The sequence below is a fragment of the Nematolebias whitei genome, chromosome 12 (assembly GCF_014905685.2).
Source record: "Nematolebias whitei isolate Nwh7 chromosome 12, NemWhi1, whole genome shotgun sequence".
Classification (NCBI taxonomy): Eukaryota; Metazoa; Chordata; class Actinopteri; order Cyprinodontiformes; family Rivulidae; genus Nematolebias; species Nematolebias whitei.
In genome coordinates this window covers 49,585,872-49,600,399 of record NC_056509.1, presented here as the reverse complement: position 1 = coordinate 49,600,399, position 14,528 = coordinate 49,585,872, and the positions used below count along the sequence as shown (strand labels likewise).

At 44.5% G+C, this 14,528-nt stretch overlaps 1 protein-coding gene across 1 annotated transcript in view; it reads right to left on the bottom strand.

Moving 5' to 3' along the window:
- xrn2 (5'-3' exoribonuclease 2) overlaps positions 1-14,528 on the bottom strand; it is a gene marked incomplete in the record, with an annotated part of 147,199 nt that overhangs the window by 49,076 nt on the left and 83,595 nt on the right. The window contains 3 exon segments of the mRNA XM_037686039.1: positions 6,668-6,740; positions 6,855-6,944; positions 7,059-7,166. Coding sequence (XP_037541967.1) covers positions 6,668-6,740; positions 6,855-6,944; positions 7,059-7,166 — 271 coding nt within the window.

The following is a 14,528-nucleotide window of genomic DNA, read 5'->3' as shown; positions in this document are numbered from 1 at the left end:
GGTACACCTCAGTTTGCAAATGTCCTCTATCAGAGACTGAGACCTCACAGTCCAAGAAAGCCAACCTGCCATTTTTTACATCTTCTCGTGTGAACTTGATGTATTTATCCACAGAGTTGATGTGGTCAGTAAAATGTTGGACTTCCTGAGATTTGATTTTAACCCAGGTGTCGTCAACATACCTGAACCAATGACTTGGTGGTGTCCCTGAAAAGGACGTCAAGGCTCTCTTTTCTACCTCCTCCATGTACAGGTTGGCAACAATAGGAGAAACTGGAGACCCCATAGCACACCCATGTTTCTGCCTATAATATTGCTCCCCATATGTGAAGTAGGTTGACTGCAGGCACAGTTTCAAGAGTTGACACAGTTGTTCTGTAGAAAGCGTGGTCCTGCTGCTCAGAGTGGTGTCTGATGTTAATTTTAAACTGACCACCTCTACTGCATCATCAACAGGAATGCACGTAAAGAGTGATGTGACATCAAAAGAGACCATTGTTTCATCAGTCTCCACGATGACATCCCTCACCTTATCCACAAAGTCCATGGTGTTCTGTATGTGGTGTTCTGAGCTGCCAACTAAAGGGATGAGTACAGACGCCAGATATTTGGAAACATTGTAAGTGACAGAGTTAATCATACTAACAATTGGTCTTAAAGGTACACCTTGTTTGTGGATTTTAGGTAAACCATACAGACTAGGTGTGGCCTCCCCTGGGTACAGTCTGTGGTACAGAATACGGTCAATAGCCTTGTCCTGCTCCAAAATTTTCAGGCAATCTATTAACTTCTTCTTGTAACCACTTCCTGGATCTCTTTTCAGAGGTTCATAAGTGTTTAAGTCACTAAGGAGTGTCATAACTTTCTCATGATAGTCTTTCTGGTTCAAAATCACTGTGCACCTTCCTTTGTCTGCTGGGAGAATGATGATGTTTTTGTCCTTGCTAAGAGTGGTGAGTGCATCCCTCTCCTCTCTACTGATGTTGGAAGGTGGTGGTTTGGCATTGCTGAGGCAGGCTGAAACTTTGATTCTGAGCTGTTCTGCTTCACCCTTATAAATTTTGTTGTTACGGATGGCTGACTCAGTAGCTGTGATCATCTCCACCAGAGGAATTCTACTTGGTGCAACCGCAAAGTTCAGTCCCCTGGCAAGAATCTCTGTCTCCGGCTGGGTGAGCTGTCTGTCAGATAAATTCTTCACCCACTTCTCTGTCTCCCTGGCATGTAACTGACTACTGGAGTGTTGTCCTACACTGAATGTGTTGTTATTGGAATAGTGATGTTGTTGATGAGTTATTAGTACGTTAAACTTGTTTTGTTGTCGAGTCTTGGACTTGACATGCTGTGCTAAGCGTGCCTGATCTGTACAGTCCAACACTTGCTGAAGTGTGGTCTGATCTAGACACGTTGTTAGTTTCTGTTTAATGTGCTCTTCTTTGGCCTTCAAGGCCTCAATAGTAAAATTGGTCTGTCTCACCCGTTCATTCAGCAGCTGGGTCTGTGCCTTCTGAAGGATCTTGCTTGCCCGGTGCCCGCTGACCGACGTCAACTCTTGAAACTGTGCCTGCAGTCAACCTACTTCACATATCAATATTATAGGCAGAAACATGAGGTCTACACTCATCTCCAGGCCAGAGGTCACTCTTTCAGGGATGAAGATGTTCACATCCTGGACAGAGAGGAACGATGGCTTGAGAGAGGAGTAAAGGAGGCCATCTTTGTGAAAAGAAATCGTCCATCATTAAACAGGGGCGGAGCCTCTAGGTTCAACTGTCCCCCTCTTACAATGCTGTGATTGCTAGTATCACTCAGCCCTCTGTGAACAGTAAACAGCCATCAGGTGCTAATGATCCATTGTTAGGCTGATGGTCCTTCTTGATCATGTGATCAGCTGGTTTTGGTTGTCAGCAGCAAACTGGTTGATCCACTCTGAGAAGGTGCTATTTAAGAGACTGAGCTGAATACAGCACCTCAGACTGACGAAGTCTCTCGGATGAGAGACGAAACGTTTCTACTTTTTTTTTTTCTTGTTTTTTGAATGTCCAGAGGACCAGATTGAACTTTTTGGGGGATTTTTCTACCTGGATTATGGAGCATGTATCAGGATATTAAGAGGCAAAGTTGTTATAAACTTAAGGGGATAGAGATATTTGTCAAACCAAAATTCAGAACTAGTCTGAAGGGAAGGTCTACCTCAATCCAAGGAATTGGATTGTGGAATGGTCTAGAGAGTGATGTTAAAAATGCCAAGTCAATGTGTACATTTAAGAAAAAGATCAAAGTTGAATTGTTAAAAAAATAAAATAAAAATGAAGTAGCTTAGTGTGTATTGCATTAGAGTTACAAAAAATAGAGTTATTCATTTTGTTCTGTTACTTGAAGATTATAATCATTGAACAAATTGTTTGAAAAAAGGGGCAGATATGAGATTTTTTCTTCTTTCTGCTGCCTTTCATTTTAAATTTCTTGTATTTTTTTTAAAGTTTATGGAATTGTTTTGTTTTGTTGTTTTAAAATGAATAAACTTTATACCATACCATACCATACCAAATGAGTCCTGGAGGCTCAGTGGGATTTACCTGTCTAAATAAAGGTTGAATGAATGTATCTGTACCTGCTGCTAGAGGCAGCCTTACAACATAGAGGACGAACCGGAAATGCCCCTGATGTTACGTCACATGTGAACTATGTATTTTCTGCTTCCTTACATAGAGAACTTTTACTAATTGGCTTCTATGATGTATGTGAATGTTCTTGTTCAGTGCCCTGAGACGACGTAAGTTGGGACTTGGAACTAAGAAAGAAACTGAATTGGAAAAAAAAAAAAAGTCTACCTTCTGAAGGGAGTCTGGACTACCTTCTGAAGGGAGTTTGGACTATCTTCTGAAGGGAGTTTGGAATACTTTTTGAAGGGAATCTGGATATTTTCTTAAGCTGCTGAATATCATTCGGAATTTTAGAAAAGTGCAGTTTGGTTTTTTTCCCCTCCCTGGGCTGCCACCTTACCGTGGTGGAGGGGTTTGAGTGTCCCAATGATCCTAGGAGCTATGCTGTCAGGGGCTTTATGCCCCTAGTAGGGTCACCCATGGCAGACAGGTCCTAGGTGAGGGACCAGACAAAGTGCAGCCCAAACACACCCCTATGATGAAAAACACAAATGGACCTAGTGTTCCCTTGCCCGGACGTGGGTCACCGGGGCCCCACTCTGGAGCCAGGCCTGGAGGTGGGGCACGTGGGCGAGCGCCTGGTGGCCGGGCTTTTACCCATGGAGCTCAGCCAGGCACAGCCCGAAGAGGAGACGTGGGTCCCCCTTCCTATGGGCTCACCACCTGTGGGAGGGGCCAAAGGGGTCGGGTGCAATGTGGGATGGGTGGTGGCCGAGGGCGGGGACCCTGGCGGTCTGATCCTCGGCTACAGAAGCTGGCTATTGGGACGTGGAATGTCACCTCACTGGTGGGGAAGGAGCCTGAGCTGGTGTGTGAGGCTGAGAGGTTCCGGCTAGAAATAGTCGGACTCACCTCTACACATGGCTCGGGCTCTGGAACCAGTTTCCTTGAGAGGGGCTAGACACTCTTCCACTCTGGAGTTGCCCCTGGTGAGAGGCGCCGAGCAGGCGTGGGCGTACTAATTGCCCCCCAACTTGGTGCCTGTGTATTGGGGTTCACCCCCGTGAATGAGAGGGTGGCCTCTCTCCGCCTACGTGTGGGGGGACGGGTTCTGACTGTCGTTTGTGCTTATGCACCAAACGGCAGTTCAGATTATCCACCCTTTCTGGAGTCCTTAGAGGGGGTACTGGAAAGTGCACCTTCTGGGGACTCCCTTGTTCTGCTGGGGGACTTCAATGCTCATGTGGGCAATGACAGTGAGACCTGGAGGGGTGTGGTTGGGAGGAACGGCCCCCCTGATCTGAACCAGAGTGGTGTTCTGTTGTTGGACTTCTGTGCTCGTCATGGATTGTCAATAACGAACACCTTGTTCAAGCATAAGGGTGTCCATATGTGCTCTTGGCACCAGGACACCCTAGGCCGCAGTTCGATGATCGACTTTGTCATCGTCTCATCTGATCTGCGGCCACATGTCTTGGACACTCGGGTGAAGAGAGGGGCGGAGCTGTCAACTGATCACTACCTGGTGGTGAGTTGGCTCCGATGGTGGGGGAGGATGCCGGTCAGACCTGGTAGGCCCAAACGTATTGTGAGGGTTTGCTGGGAACGTCTGGCAGAGTCTCCTGTGAGACGGAGTTTCAACTCCCACCTCCGGGAGAACTTTGAACATGTTCCAAGGGAGGTGGGGGACATTGAGTCTGAGTGGACCATGTTTCGTGCCTCTATTGTCGAGGCGGCTTACCAGAGCTGCGGCCGCAAGGTTGTCGGTGCCTGTCGGGGCGGCAACCCTCGAACCCGATGGTGGACACCGTCGGTGAGGGATGCTGTCAGGCTGAAGAAGGAGTCCTATCGGGCCTTTTTGGCCTGTGGGACCCCGGAAGCAGCTGATGGGTACCGGCAGTCCAAGCGACATGCGGCTCGGGTGGTTGCTGAGGCAAAAACTCGGGCATGGGAGGAGTTCGGAGAGGCCATGGAGAACGACTTCCGCACGGCTTCGAGACGTTTCTGGTCCACCATCCAGCGTCTCAGGGGGGGGAAGCGGTATGCCACCAACACTGTTTATAGTGGGAGTGGTTTGCTGCTGACCTCAACTCAGGATGTTGTGGGTCGGTGGGCGGAATACTTTGAAGACCTCCTCAATCCCACCGGCACGTCTTCCACTGAGGAAGCGGAGCCTGGGGACTCTGGGTCGGGCCCTCCAATCTCTGGTGCTGAGGTCACCGAGGTGGTTAAAAAGCTCCTCGGTGGCAGGGCCCCAGGGGTGGATGAGATCCGCCCAGAGTTCCTTAAGGCTCTGGATGTTGTAGGGTTGTGTTGGCTTACACAACTCTGCAATGTTGTGTGGACATCGGGGGAAGTTCCCCTGGATTGGCAGACCGGGGTGGTGGTCCCCCTATTCAAAAAGGGGGACCGTAGAGTGTGTTCCAACTACAGGGGAATCACGCTCTTAAGCCTCCCTGGTAAGGTCTATTCGGGGATTCTGGAGAGGAGGGTCCGTCGGATAGTCGAACCTCGGATTCAGGAGGAACAGTGCGGTTTTCGTCCTGGCCGTGGAACACTGGACCAGCTCTACACTCTCAGCAGGGTCCTGGAGGGTGCGTGGGAGTTTGCCCAACCAGTCTACATGTGCTTTGTGGACTTGGAGAAGGCTTTCGACCGCGTCCCTCGGGGGGCCCTGTGGGGGGTACTCTGGGAGTATGGGGTACCAGGCCCTTTGATACGGGCTGTTAGGTCCCTGTATGACCGGTGTCAGAGCCTGGTCCGCATCGCCGGCAGTAAGTCGGGCTTGTTCCCGGTGAGAGTTGGACTCCGCCAAGGTTGCCCTTTGTCACCGATTCTGTTCATAACTTTTATAGACAGAATTTCTAGGCGCAGCCAAGGTGTTGAGGGGATCCGTTTTGGTGGCCTCAGAATTGCGTCTCTGCTTTTTGCAGATGATGTGGTCTTATTGGCTTCATCAGATCGTGATCTACAGCTTTCACTGGAGAGGTTCACAGCCGAATGCGATGCGGCCGGGATGAAGATCAGTTCCTCCAAATCCGAGGCCATGGTCTTGAGCCGGAAAAGGGTAGAGTGCCCTCTCTGGGTCAGGGAGGAGGTCCTACCCCAAGTGGAGGAGTTCAAGTATCTTGGGGTCTTGTTCACGAATGAGGGAAAAATGGAGCGTGAGATCGATAGGCGGATAGGTGCAGCGTCTGCAGTGAAGCGGGCGCTGTACAGGTCTGTCGTGGTGAAGAGAGAGCTGAGTCAAAAGGCGAAGCTCTCAATTTACCGATCGATCTACGTTCCTACCCTCATCTATGGTCACGAGCTTTGGGTTGTGACCGAAAGAATGAGATCTCGGATACAAGCGGCCGAAATGAGTTTTCTCCGCAGGGTGTCTGAGCTCTCCCTTAGAGACAGGGTGAGAAGCTCGATCATCCGGGAGGGACTCGGAGTAGAGCCGCTGCTTCTCCACATCGAGAGGAGCCAGTTGAGGTGGCTTAGGCATCTGTTTAGGATGCCTTCTGGACGCCTCCCTGGTGAGGTGTTCCGGACACGTCCCACCGGAAGGAGGCCCAGGGGAAGACCCAGGACACGCTGGAGGGACTACGTTTCTCGGCTGGCCTGGGAACGCCTTGGGATTCCCCCCGGAAGAGCTGGCCCAAGTGGCTGGGGAGAGGGAAGTCTGGGCCTCCCTACTTAGGCTGCTACCCCCGCGACCCGACCCCGGATAAGCGGAAGAAAATGGATGGATGGATGGATGGCAGTTTGGTTTTAAGACATTCTGAAAGTTCTCACAGTATTTGCTGCCTTTATTCTTTCAGCACGGACATCATGAGAATAAGTAAATAACTACAAATGTAATCCATTTTATGTTCTTTCAAAAGTAGAACAAAGGGTCTATTTATGAATATACAAACTAAACAACAGGTTTGTATGCCAACAATCCCTTTACCTAGATTTTTAAACCAGATGAAAGGTTTAATATATTCAGATGATCTGCTTAACTGCACAAAACTAAAGTTGATGTTTTATCTGACAAATGATAATTTAACAGTTTTCTGAAGAGGCAGGCTCACCCTGCCAGGCGTATTTCTTCCCGTTTAGGTCAATGGCAAAGTCATCGGGGTAAAAATCGATGATGGAAGAATCCTGAATCAAACAAATGTTCAACAGAGAGTGAAAATATATTCAAACGATGTTGCATCAGTTTGTTTCACTTCACTCTGTGGTCTGAGAAGGTTTGGTTCGGTGACTACGACTCACCGGGCTGATCATAAGGTTCCTCCATGTTTTCGGCAGGAAGTTACCACTGGCGGCAGGAAACACTCCCATCAGCTGCTCCAGAGGCTTAAACTGCACCAAACAAACAGGTCAGGTCTGTATTGTGCTGTATACACATATCCAACTACAGTTTAACCATTTTCACAATGGCCAACAACAATCAGAACCAGAACTAATCCTCCTTACCGGTTTAGTGTCTTTCTCAAACTCTGAGAACATCTCTTTGATGTCTTTGAAGTCAGAGGCAAAGGGAGCATAGTGGAATGGGAAATACCACTTCCAGGAAGCACAGCCCTGAAAATCAGCACAAGAATGACTGCTGGATTAATCATCATCTGATTGCCACTTGTTTTTTTTCCCCAAACATATTTAATCCCAAACCCGTTTCACTTTAAACTCAAACATTTATAAACCCGAACTGTCAGGGGAATTTAGGTAAAGGTCATGGATGTTATCACTTACTAATGTTAAATTAATGTATGTATGTATTAATGTTGTTTTGTCTGAACAGAGAGGAGCCTGCAGGAGCACGGAGCCTGCACACCTGATAAACTCCAAGTCCTCTAAGCTGGAAAGCACAGGTTGTCTTAACCTTGTCTCTGTCTGATAAGCATTATAAAAAAAATACTTATTTATACTGTCCATAGGCAGACCTTATGACCAGAGCTTTAATATAACATCTGTGTAAGCCTGTGTGTTAACTCTGCCCCCCCGTTGCAATGAGTAAAACTGGGTTGAAAGATCTTCTTGCATCATCAGAGTGGCTTATTTGAGTGTAGCATTTACGAAGTGAGATGGAGTTAGAAGGGTGACACTTTCTCCACTCCACTTGTTTTTATTTATTTAGCACTTGTTAAAGTGGGGCACAAGCTGTTCAGACCAACTACAACTTAACTTAACTACCGGTAATACATTCACCCTTTCATAATCAGAACTCAGAATCAGAATAAACTTTATCATTGCACCGAGATACAATGAGAACATGTACGTACAGTCGTCCGAAAGGTGGGCGGAGTGCACAAAGCTGCAACTATAAAAAGTGCGGCCTTTTCTTATTCAGAATGTTTTTGCTTAGATGAGAAAAGGGAAGAAAACATGAGGAGAGACGGTATAAAAAAAGATCTCTCACACCGTGTCCTAGACAGGGCACGATTTGAGCCATCAAAAAAAAAACTACCACAGCAAAGCAACATAAATAGACGTGATACATGAACATATAGGCGGTGAAAACATTTAATTTTTAAGGGAAAGTTGTAGCATAGTCCAGAGCCCCCCCCCCAGCCATTGTCCAGATAAGAGGTGATGTTCATCATAAGCTCGGTTGAGGTTCTGTCACATGTCCATGTCCTTGGAGAAGGGAGAGGTGAGGAGACAGACAAAGCATCTTTGTTGAACTCAGTCACTGAAGTAGAATTTGTTAATTAAAGGGAGTCCCATAACAAATTAATATTCATCTGAATGAAGAGACCAAAGCTGTCTTTAAAATTTTATTACAAAAATAATCAAACTAAGAATCAACAACAATAATAAACAAACAATAATAATGAATCAATCAAGACTTAATTCTCTTATCTAAAGCAAAATTAACTTTTTGAGCAGGAATTATTTTGGTTTTTATACACGCACAAATTTAGACAAAGTTTGACTATTTTAATAAATAGTTTGCTTTGGATTTTGGTTAAAATAAGTTATTTAATGTAATTAGATAAGTTATTTATTATCACTGAAAGCCAGGAAATGATTTACCAAGTTGCATCTCCTAAAATGGCATAACCAGACCAAGGCATCATGTCACCAGGTTTGTGCTCCTTCCTGGGTCAGTGTGGAGGGCACCAGATCACTCGTCTTTCTGGGGTTCTGCTGGTGGATAACACCTAGTTATACCACAAGGAGGACTTGCCAGGAACTGCCCAAGGTAGTGGAAAGTCACTGTGACAACTTCAGGGGTTGGTGAGGGCCACAGCTGATGAGGAGGTGTGCCACCCATCGCAACCTTCAGCCGGCTTAGACTTCAAGACGAGAATGTAAGCCTGGCAGTGAGAAAATTTTTTATTTTCTGTAGTGATTTAACTTTAAAAAAAATTAACAAGCTGTAATCAAGCAACATACACTGCCTGGCAAAAAAAAGGTCGCCCCCCCCCCCCCCCCCCCCAGAAAAAGGTCACACACTAATATTTTGTTGGACCGCCTTTAGCTTTGATTACGGCATGCATTTGCTTTGGCATTGTTTTGAAAAGCTTCTGCAATGTCACAAGATCTGTTTCCATCCAGTGTTGCATTAATTTTTCACCAAGATCTTGCATTGGGAGGGGTGGCGCAGAGGTTAGAGAAGGTGGGCTGTGACCGGAAGATCGCCAGTTCACGCCCCGGTACCGACAACATCAAAAATGTGGGTGGGATAGGTGAAGTACCCACACTTTCTCCCACCCTCATTCGCCCCACTCTGGGCCCACGAGCAAGGCCCTTAACCCACATCTTCTCCCTAAACAGGTCTCTCTTGAAAATGATTTCTCGTGGCTCAATGAGACTACCTGGATAAATAAAGGCTAAATGAAAAAAATAAATAAAACATTGATGACTAGGCACTAGTCATGATGGGTGCATCACTTCTCCTGCCTCTCTTCTTACCCTGATGCGCCCATCACTCTGGAATAGGGTCAATCTGGACTCATCAGACCACATGACCTTCTTTCATTGCTCCAGAGTCCAATCTTTATGCTCCCTAGCAAATTGAAGCCTTTTTTTTCCCAGTTAGCCTCACTGGTTAGTGGTTTTCTTAAGGCTACACAGCTGTTCAGTCCCAGTCCCTTGAGTTCCTTCACATTGTGTGTGTGGAAATGTTCTTACTTTCACAATTAAACATAGCCCTGAGTGCTGCTGGTGTTTTTCTTCCATTTGATTTCACCAAATGTTTAAGTGATCAATGATCACGATCATTCAGGATTTTTTTCTGGCCACATTTCTTCCTGGAAGACGATGGGTCCCCACTATCCTTCCAGTTTTTATTAATGTGTTGGACAGTTCTTAACCCAATTTTAGTAGTTTCTACAATCTCCTTAGAAGTTTTCTCTGCTTGATGCATGCCAATGATTTGACCCTTCTCAAACAGACTGACATCTTTTCCACGACCACGCCATGAGTCTTTCCACATGGTTGTTTAAGAAATGAGAAGCAACTCATTGCACCAGTTGGGAACTTGTTGCTGCTGAAAAATAATCACCCATGCAGTAATTATCTAACAGGAGGCTCGTACCTATTTGCTTACTTAAATCCAGGTGGTGACTTTTTTTTTTGGCCGGGCAGTGTGTTTGGCTGCTCAAGAATAAATGAGGAGTGGACATCAGACTACATCAGGATCAGGGTCCAAAGTCAAACCAGTCAGGTTCAGGAGTCCAAGACGAATTCTCTCCGGTTCTGAGCCGAAGACGAACTGTTTTGTCACACAAAGAAACTTTGTGTAAAAACAACAGCTCTCAGAAGATGTTTTGACTACTCAGGAACATTACGACCTCCCTCTGAAGCAAACAGCTCCAGCTCAAAGAGCTTTCAACAGGTGTCTCTTCAAGGAAAAACTACCTTCTGAAAAACTGGAGAAGGAAATATGTTAAACACATTATACAATTTCACACAATTTCATTATGATTGGAAACAATAATCAAAATTATTTATGTTCACATTTGTTAACCACATAAAACAAACTTTATTAATGATTTGTTTATTATTTCTTAGGAACATAGGAAAAAAAAGGTAAACATTAGTCAGACTGCAGTTGACTCTGCGTCCAAGGACAGTAAACGTTAGAAAAACACCACACATTATTTAGGGCAAATGCAACTTTAAAGAACACAATTCATGGTGAGTCTGGAAAATGACCCTATCAGGGGTCATAGTTACAAGAGTTCAACTTCATGCTACATAGTCCCCAACTAGAGAGTTGATGCCAGTCCAGATGGCCATTGAGTCACTACAAGCCAAATCTATGATCTATCAGAAGAAACTTCGATGGGGCTGGCCTTGGCACCTTGGTAATCACTGTGGACTAAGTTTTGAAGAACAAAGTTAAGAGATGTCCGATGACACCCTCCTAGGTCAATGAAGAAAACAGGAATTATATTCCAAATACATCAAAGTTCATACTCAATCATCCAGGTACCAAATCCAATAATGCTCAGTCAGGTCATCTGGACAGTTTCTCAGTTTACTTGGGACTCCTCAGAATGATGAAGCCCTCCGGATAGAGGGCGAAAAGTCTTTTTACAAAAAAGAAACTGTCCAGATGACCTGACTGAGCATATTCCAAAGAGAATGCTTAGTCTTTGAAGAAGTTCCAACCAGTCAGTCATGTGCCATCCTTAGTAGCACTGAGGTAAAAACAACAATCCAGTAGGCAGAGCAATAGATCCAGAGTGGAAACACTCGATCCAAAGCAAAGCGAAACAACGGTCCTGTCAGCAAAGCAAACAGGTAGTTGACACCTTAGCGATCCAAGCAGGTGTCAGAATGAAGGTATCCTGTGGTAGATGCCACCAGTTGGCACCATAGAATGAAGATGATGCAGCATTCCCAGTGAATACTCGTATCTCAAGGATGAACCAGGATGGAGAAAGTTCTGATGTCATGGGAAAAAGTACCAAGGACTGGATCAACAGAAGGCATGAAAGGGCCAGATGTCATTATGGTGGTGGCACACCCAGATGACATCTGGACCTTAGACTGATTATTACTGATGCATCTCATAAAGTTTTTTAATATAGTAAAGTAGGAAAATGAAGAGGACAGAGCCTAAATTAAAATGTTTAAAATCTTTCTTAAAACATTTCCTTCATTTAACAAAACTGAATAAAAATGTACTTCATTAAAAATGTAACTTCAAGTTTTAAAGTATACGATTTTACGTTTGACTACTGATTGTGATAAACAACAAAGATTCAAAAATACTTTAGATCAAAGGTGGTGGAATGCTATAATAAGGAGTGATTCTCCATTGATGAAATAGCTGTTATCTTTATACACTTTTTGGGGAGAATCCATAAGAGAATTTGTTACTCTGGTAAGTTTTCCTAAGTAGAACTCATAAAGGGGTGTAGCTATAAACAGTGTTTGAGCATCCCTTTCACAATGTGGCTTCACAACAAAACTTAGCAACCATTTAACCCACAACAATCGAAATAGATGCTAAAACAACTTGGACTTCAGTCTAGCTCAACAATCTCTTAAGGAATTGGTGCACAAAAAGGTTAGAAATCAAACAAACAGATTGGTGATGTTTATGTTAGCATTGTTAGTTCAATTCACCCTCACTAGTAACTGTGGGTTTCAATGTCTCACCCCCACTAGAAACTAGTGGTTTTGTTATTTTATTTCTGTTAGTTGTCTCAGTTTTCTCTTTATGAAGTTCAAGACTGGAGCCTTTAGCTTTTGGTCTAAAGTTTTGAAGTGGCAGAAGTCATCTGTCACTTTTAACTTTGTAGCAGTATACAGACCCTTTCCAAAAAATTAGAATATCATGGAAAAGTTGTTTAACGTCCATAATTCCATTCAAAAAGTTAAATTTTAATAGATGATAGATTCAGTGCCCACAATTTAAATTATTTCAAGAATTTATTTGTTTATTTTTACATAATTTGGGCTTCCAGCTCATGAAACCCACGAAAACAGGATTTAAAAAAATTATAATACTGTGGAGAAATCAGCCTAAATGTTGCAGGACATGAATGTTTTAAACTGAGTGTGACACTAATCATCTACTAAACTCAAAGCACCTACACAGGTTTCCCCAGGCATCATTAAATTGCTTCAGTTTGAATCAATTTTCTCAGTTCGGTTCAATATGGGGAAGACTGCAGACATAACAACTGTCCAGAAGACCATCATTGATACCCTCCATAGGATGGGGAAGCCACAAAAGTTCATAGCTAAGGAGGCTGACTGTTCACAGAGCGCTGTGTCCAAGCACATCAATGGAAAGTCTAGTGGAAGGTCAAAATGTGGCAGGAGAAGATGCACCAGCAAAAGAGTTGACCGTGGGCTTCAGCGGATTATCGAACAGAGAAGATCCAGAATCTGTCAGAGATCCAGAAAGAGTGGAATAAGGCGGAGTCACAGGTTCAAAAACCACCACATTCAGACTCATCCAGGAGATGGACTACAACTGTTTGGTTCATCGGTCCTCTTTTCCGAAATTGTGCCTTTCATTCAGAAATCAAGGCCCAAGGGTTTGGAGGAAGAAGGGTGAGGAACAGAGCCCATACTGCTTGAGGTCCAGTGTGAAACATCCACAGTCAGTCAAGATTTGGGATGCAATGTCCGGTGCAGGTGTTGGTAAACTCTTTCTTAAATCCAAGGTCACTGCAACAGTCTACCAGAATGTTTTAGAGGACTTTATGATTCCTTCTGCTGAGGATCTGTATGGAGATGCAGATTTCATCTTCCAGCAGGAACTGGTCCCTGCCCATGCTGCCAGAAGCACCAAAACCTGGTTTGATGCCCATGCCACAGTGCTCGACTGGCCAGCCAACTGGCCGGACATAAACCCCATTGAGAATCTATGGGGTATACTCAAGAGGAAAATGAGGGGCACCAGACCCAACAACAAAGAAGAGCTGATGGCAAGCATCAAGGAAATCTGGGCTTCCATAACTCCCAGTCAATGCCACAGGCTGATTGTGTCAATGTCACATCGAGGCAGAGATTAAGACAAAGGGATTCACAACCAACTATTGAAGATTGACACATTGTTTTGAAAGTACCATAGTTTGATTGATTTGTTGTGATCCTAATTTCTTTCTTTGTTTTCTGCAAAAACTGAGAAGTAGTGTGGACTGATGTCTTCACAGTATTCTAATTTTTTTGAAATCCTGTTTTCGTGGGTTTCATGAGCTGGAAGCACAAATTATGTAAAAACAAAAAAATAAATACTTGAAATTGTTTAAATTGTGGGCCCTGAATCTATCGTCTATTAACTTTTTGGATGGAATTATGGAAGTTAAACAACTTTTCCATGATATTCTAATATTTTGGAAAGGGTCAGTAGAAATCTACATTGCTATAGGAACGTCACTTCCGGTTAAATGAGGTGGGCGGTGTGTAAAAAGTGGCGTCAATGTTCATTCTGGCACCTTGTTTTCTCTTGCTTCTGCTACGTGTTTGGTTGTGTTTGGGTGGCAGATCGCTGGAATGGTGCATGCTGTTCTGGTCTTCAATGTGGTGAATGTCAGTTTGCCGCTTTCCTCCTCCTCCTCTTTCTCTGTGTGTGTGTGTGTGTGAGTCTGCATGTGTGTGTGTGTCAGAAGGGCTTTTTTTCGAACTTTGGCCCACAGATTCTGGACAACTGCTGTTTTGTTTTTCTGAATTACTGCAACTAATGCCCCTTTTCCATTAGTACCTGTAGTACCGGTACAGCACAGCTCTACTCTACTCGGTACGGTACAGGTTGCGTTTCCATTATGCTTTCAGTACCAGTTCCAGTGGGCGGGGTTCAAATTGACGTCACCACCTCTCACCAGCTGGTGGCGCTGAGACGCTGAAACTGTTTTTAGTACAGGTTGAGAATTTATGTTATTTTGAAGTTGTGTGTATGTATGTATGTGTGCATATATATATATATATATATATATATATATATATATATATATATATACACATACATATTTATAT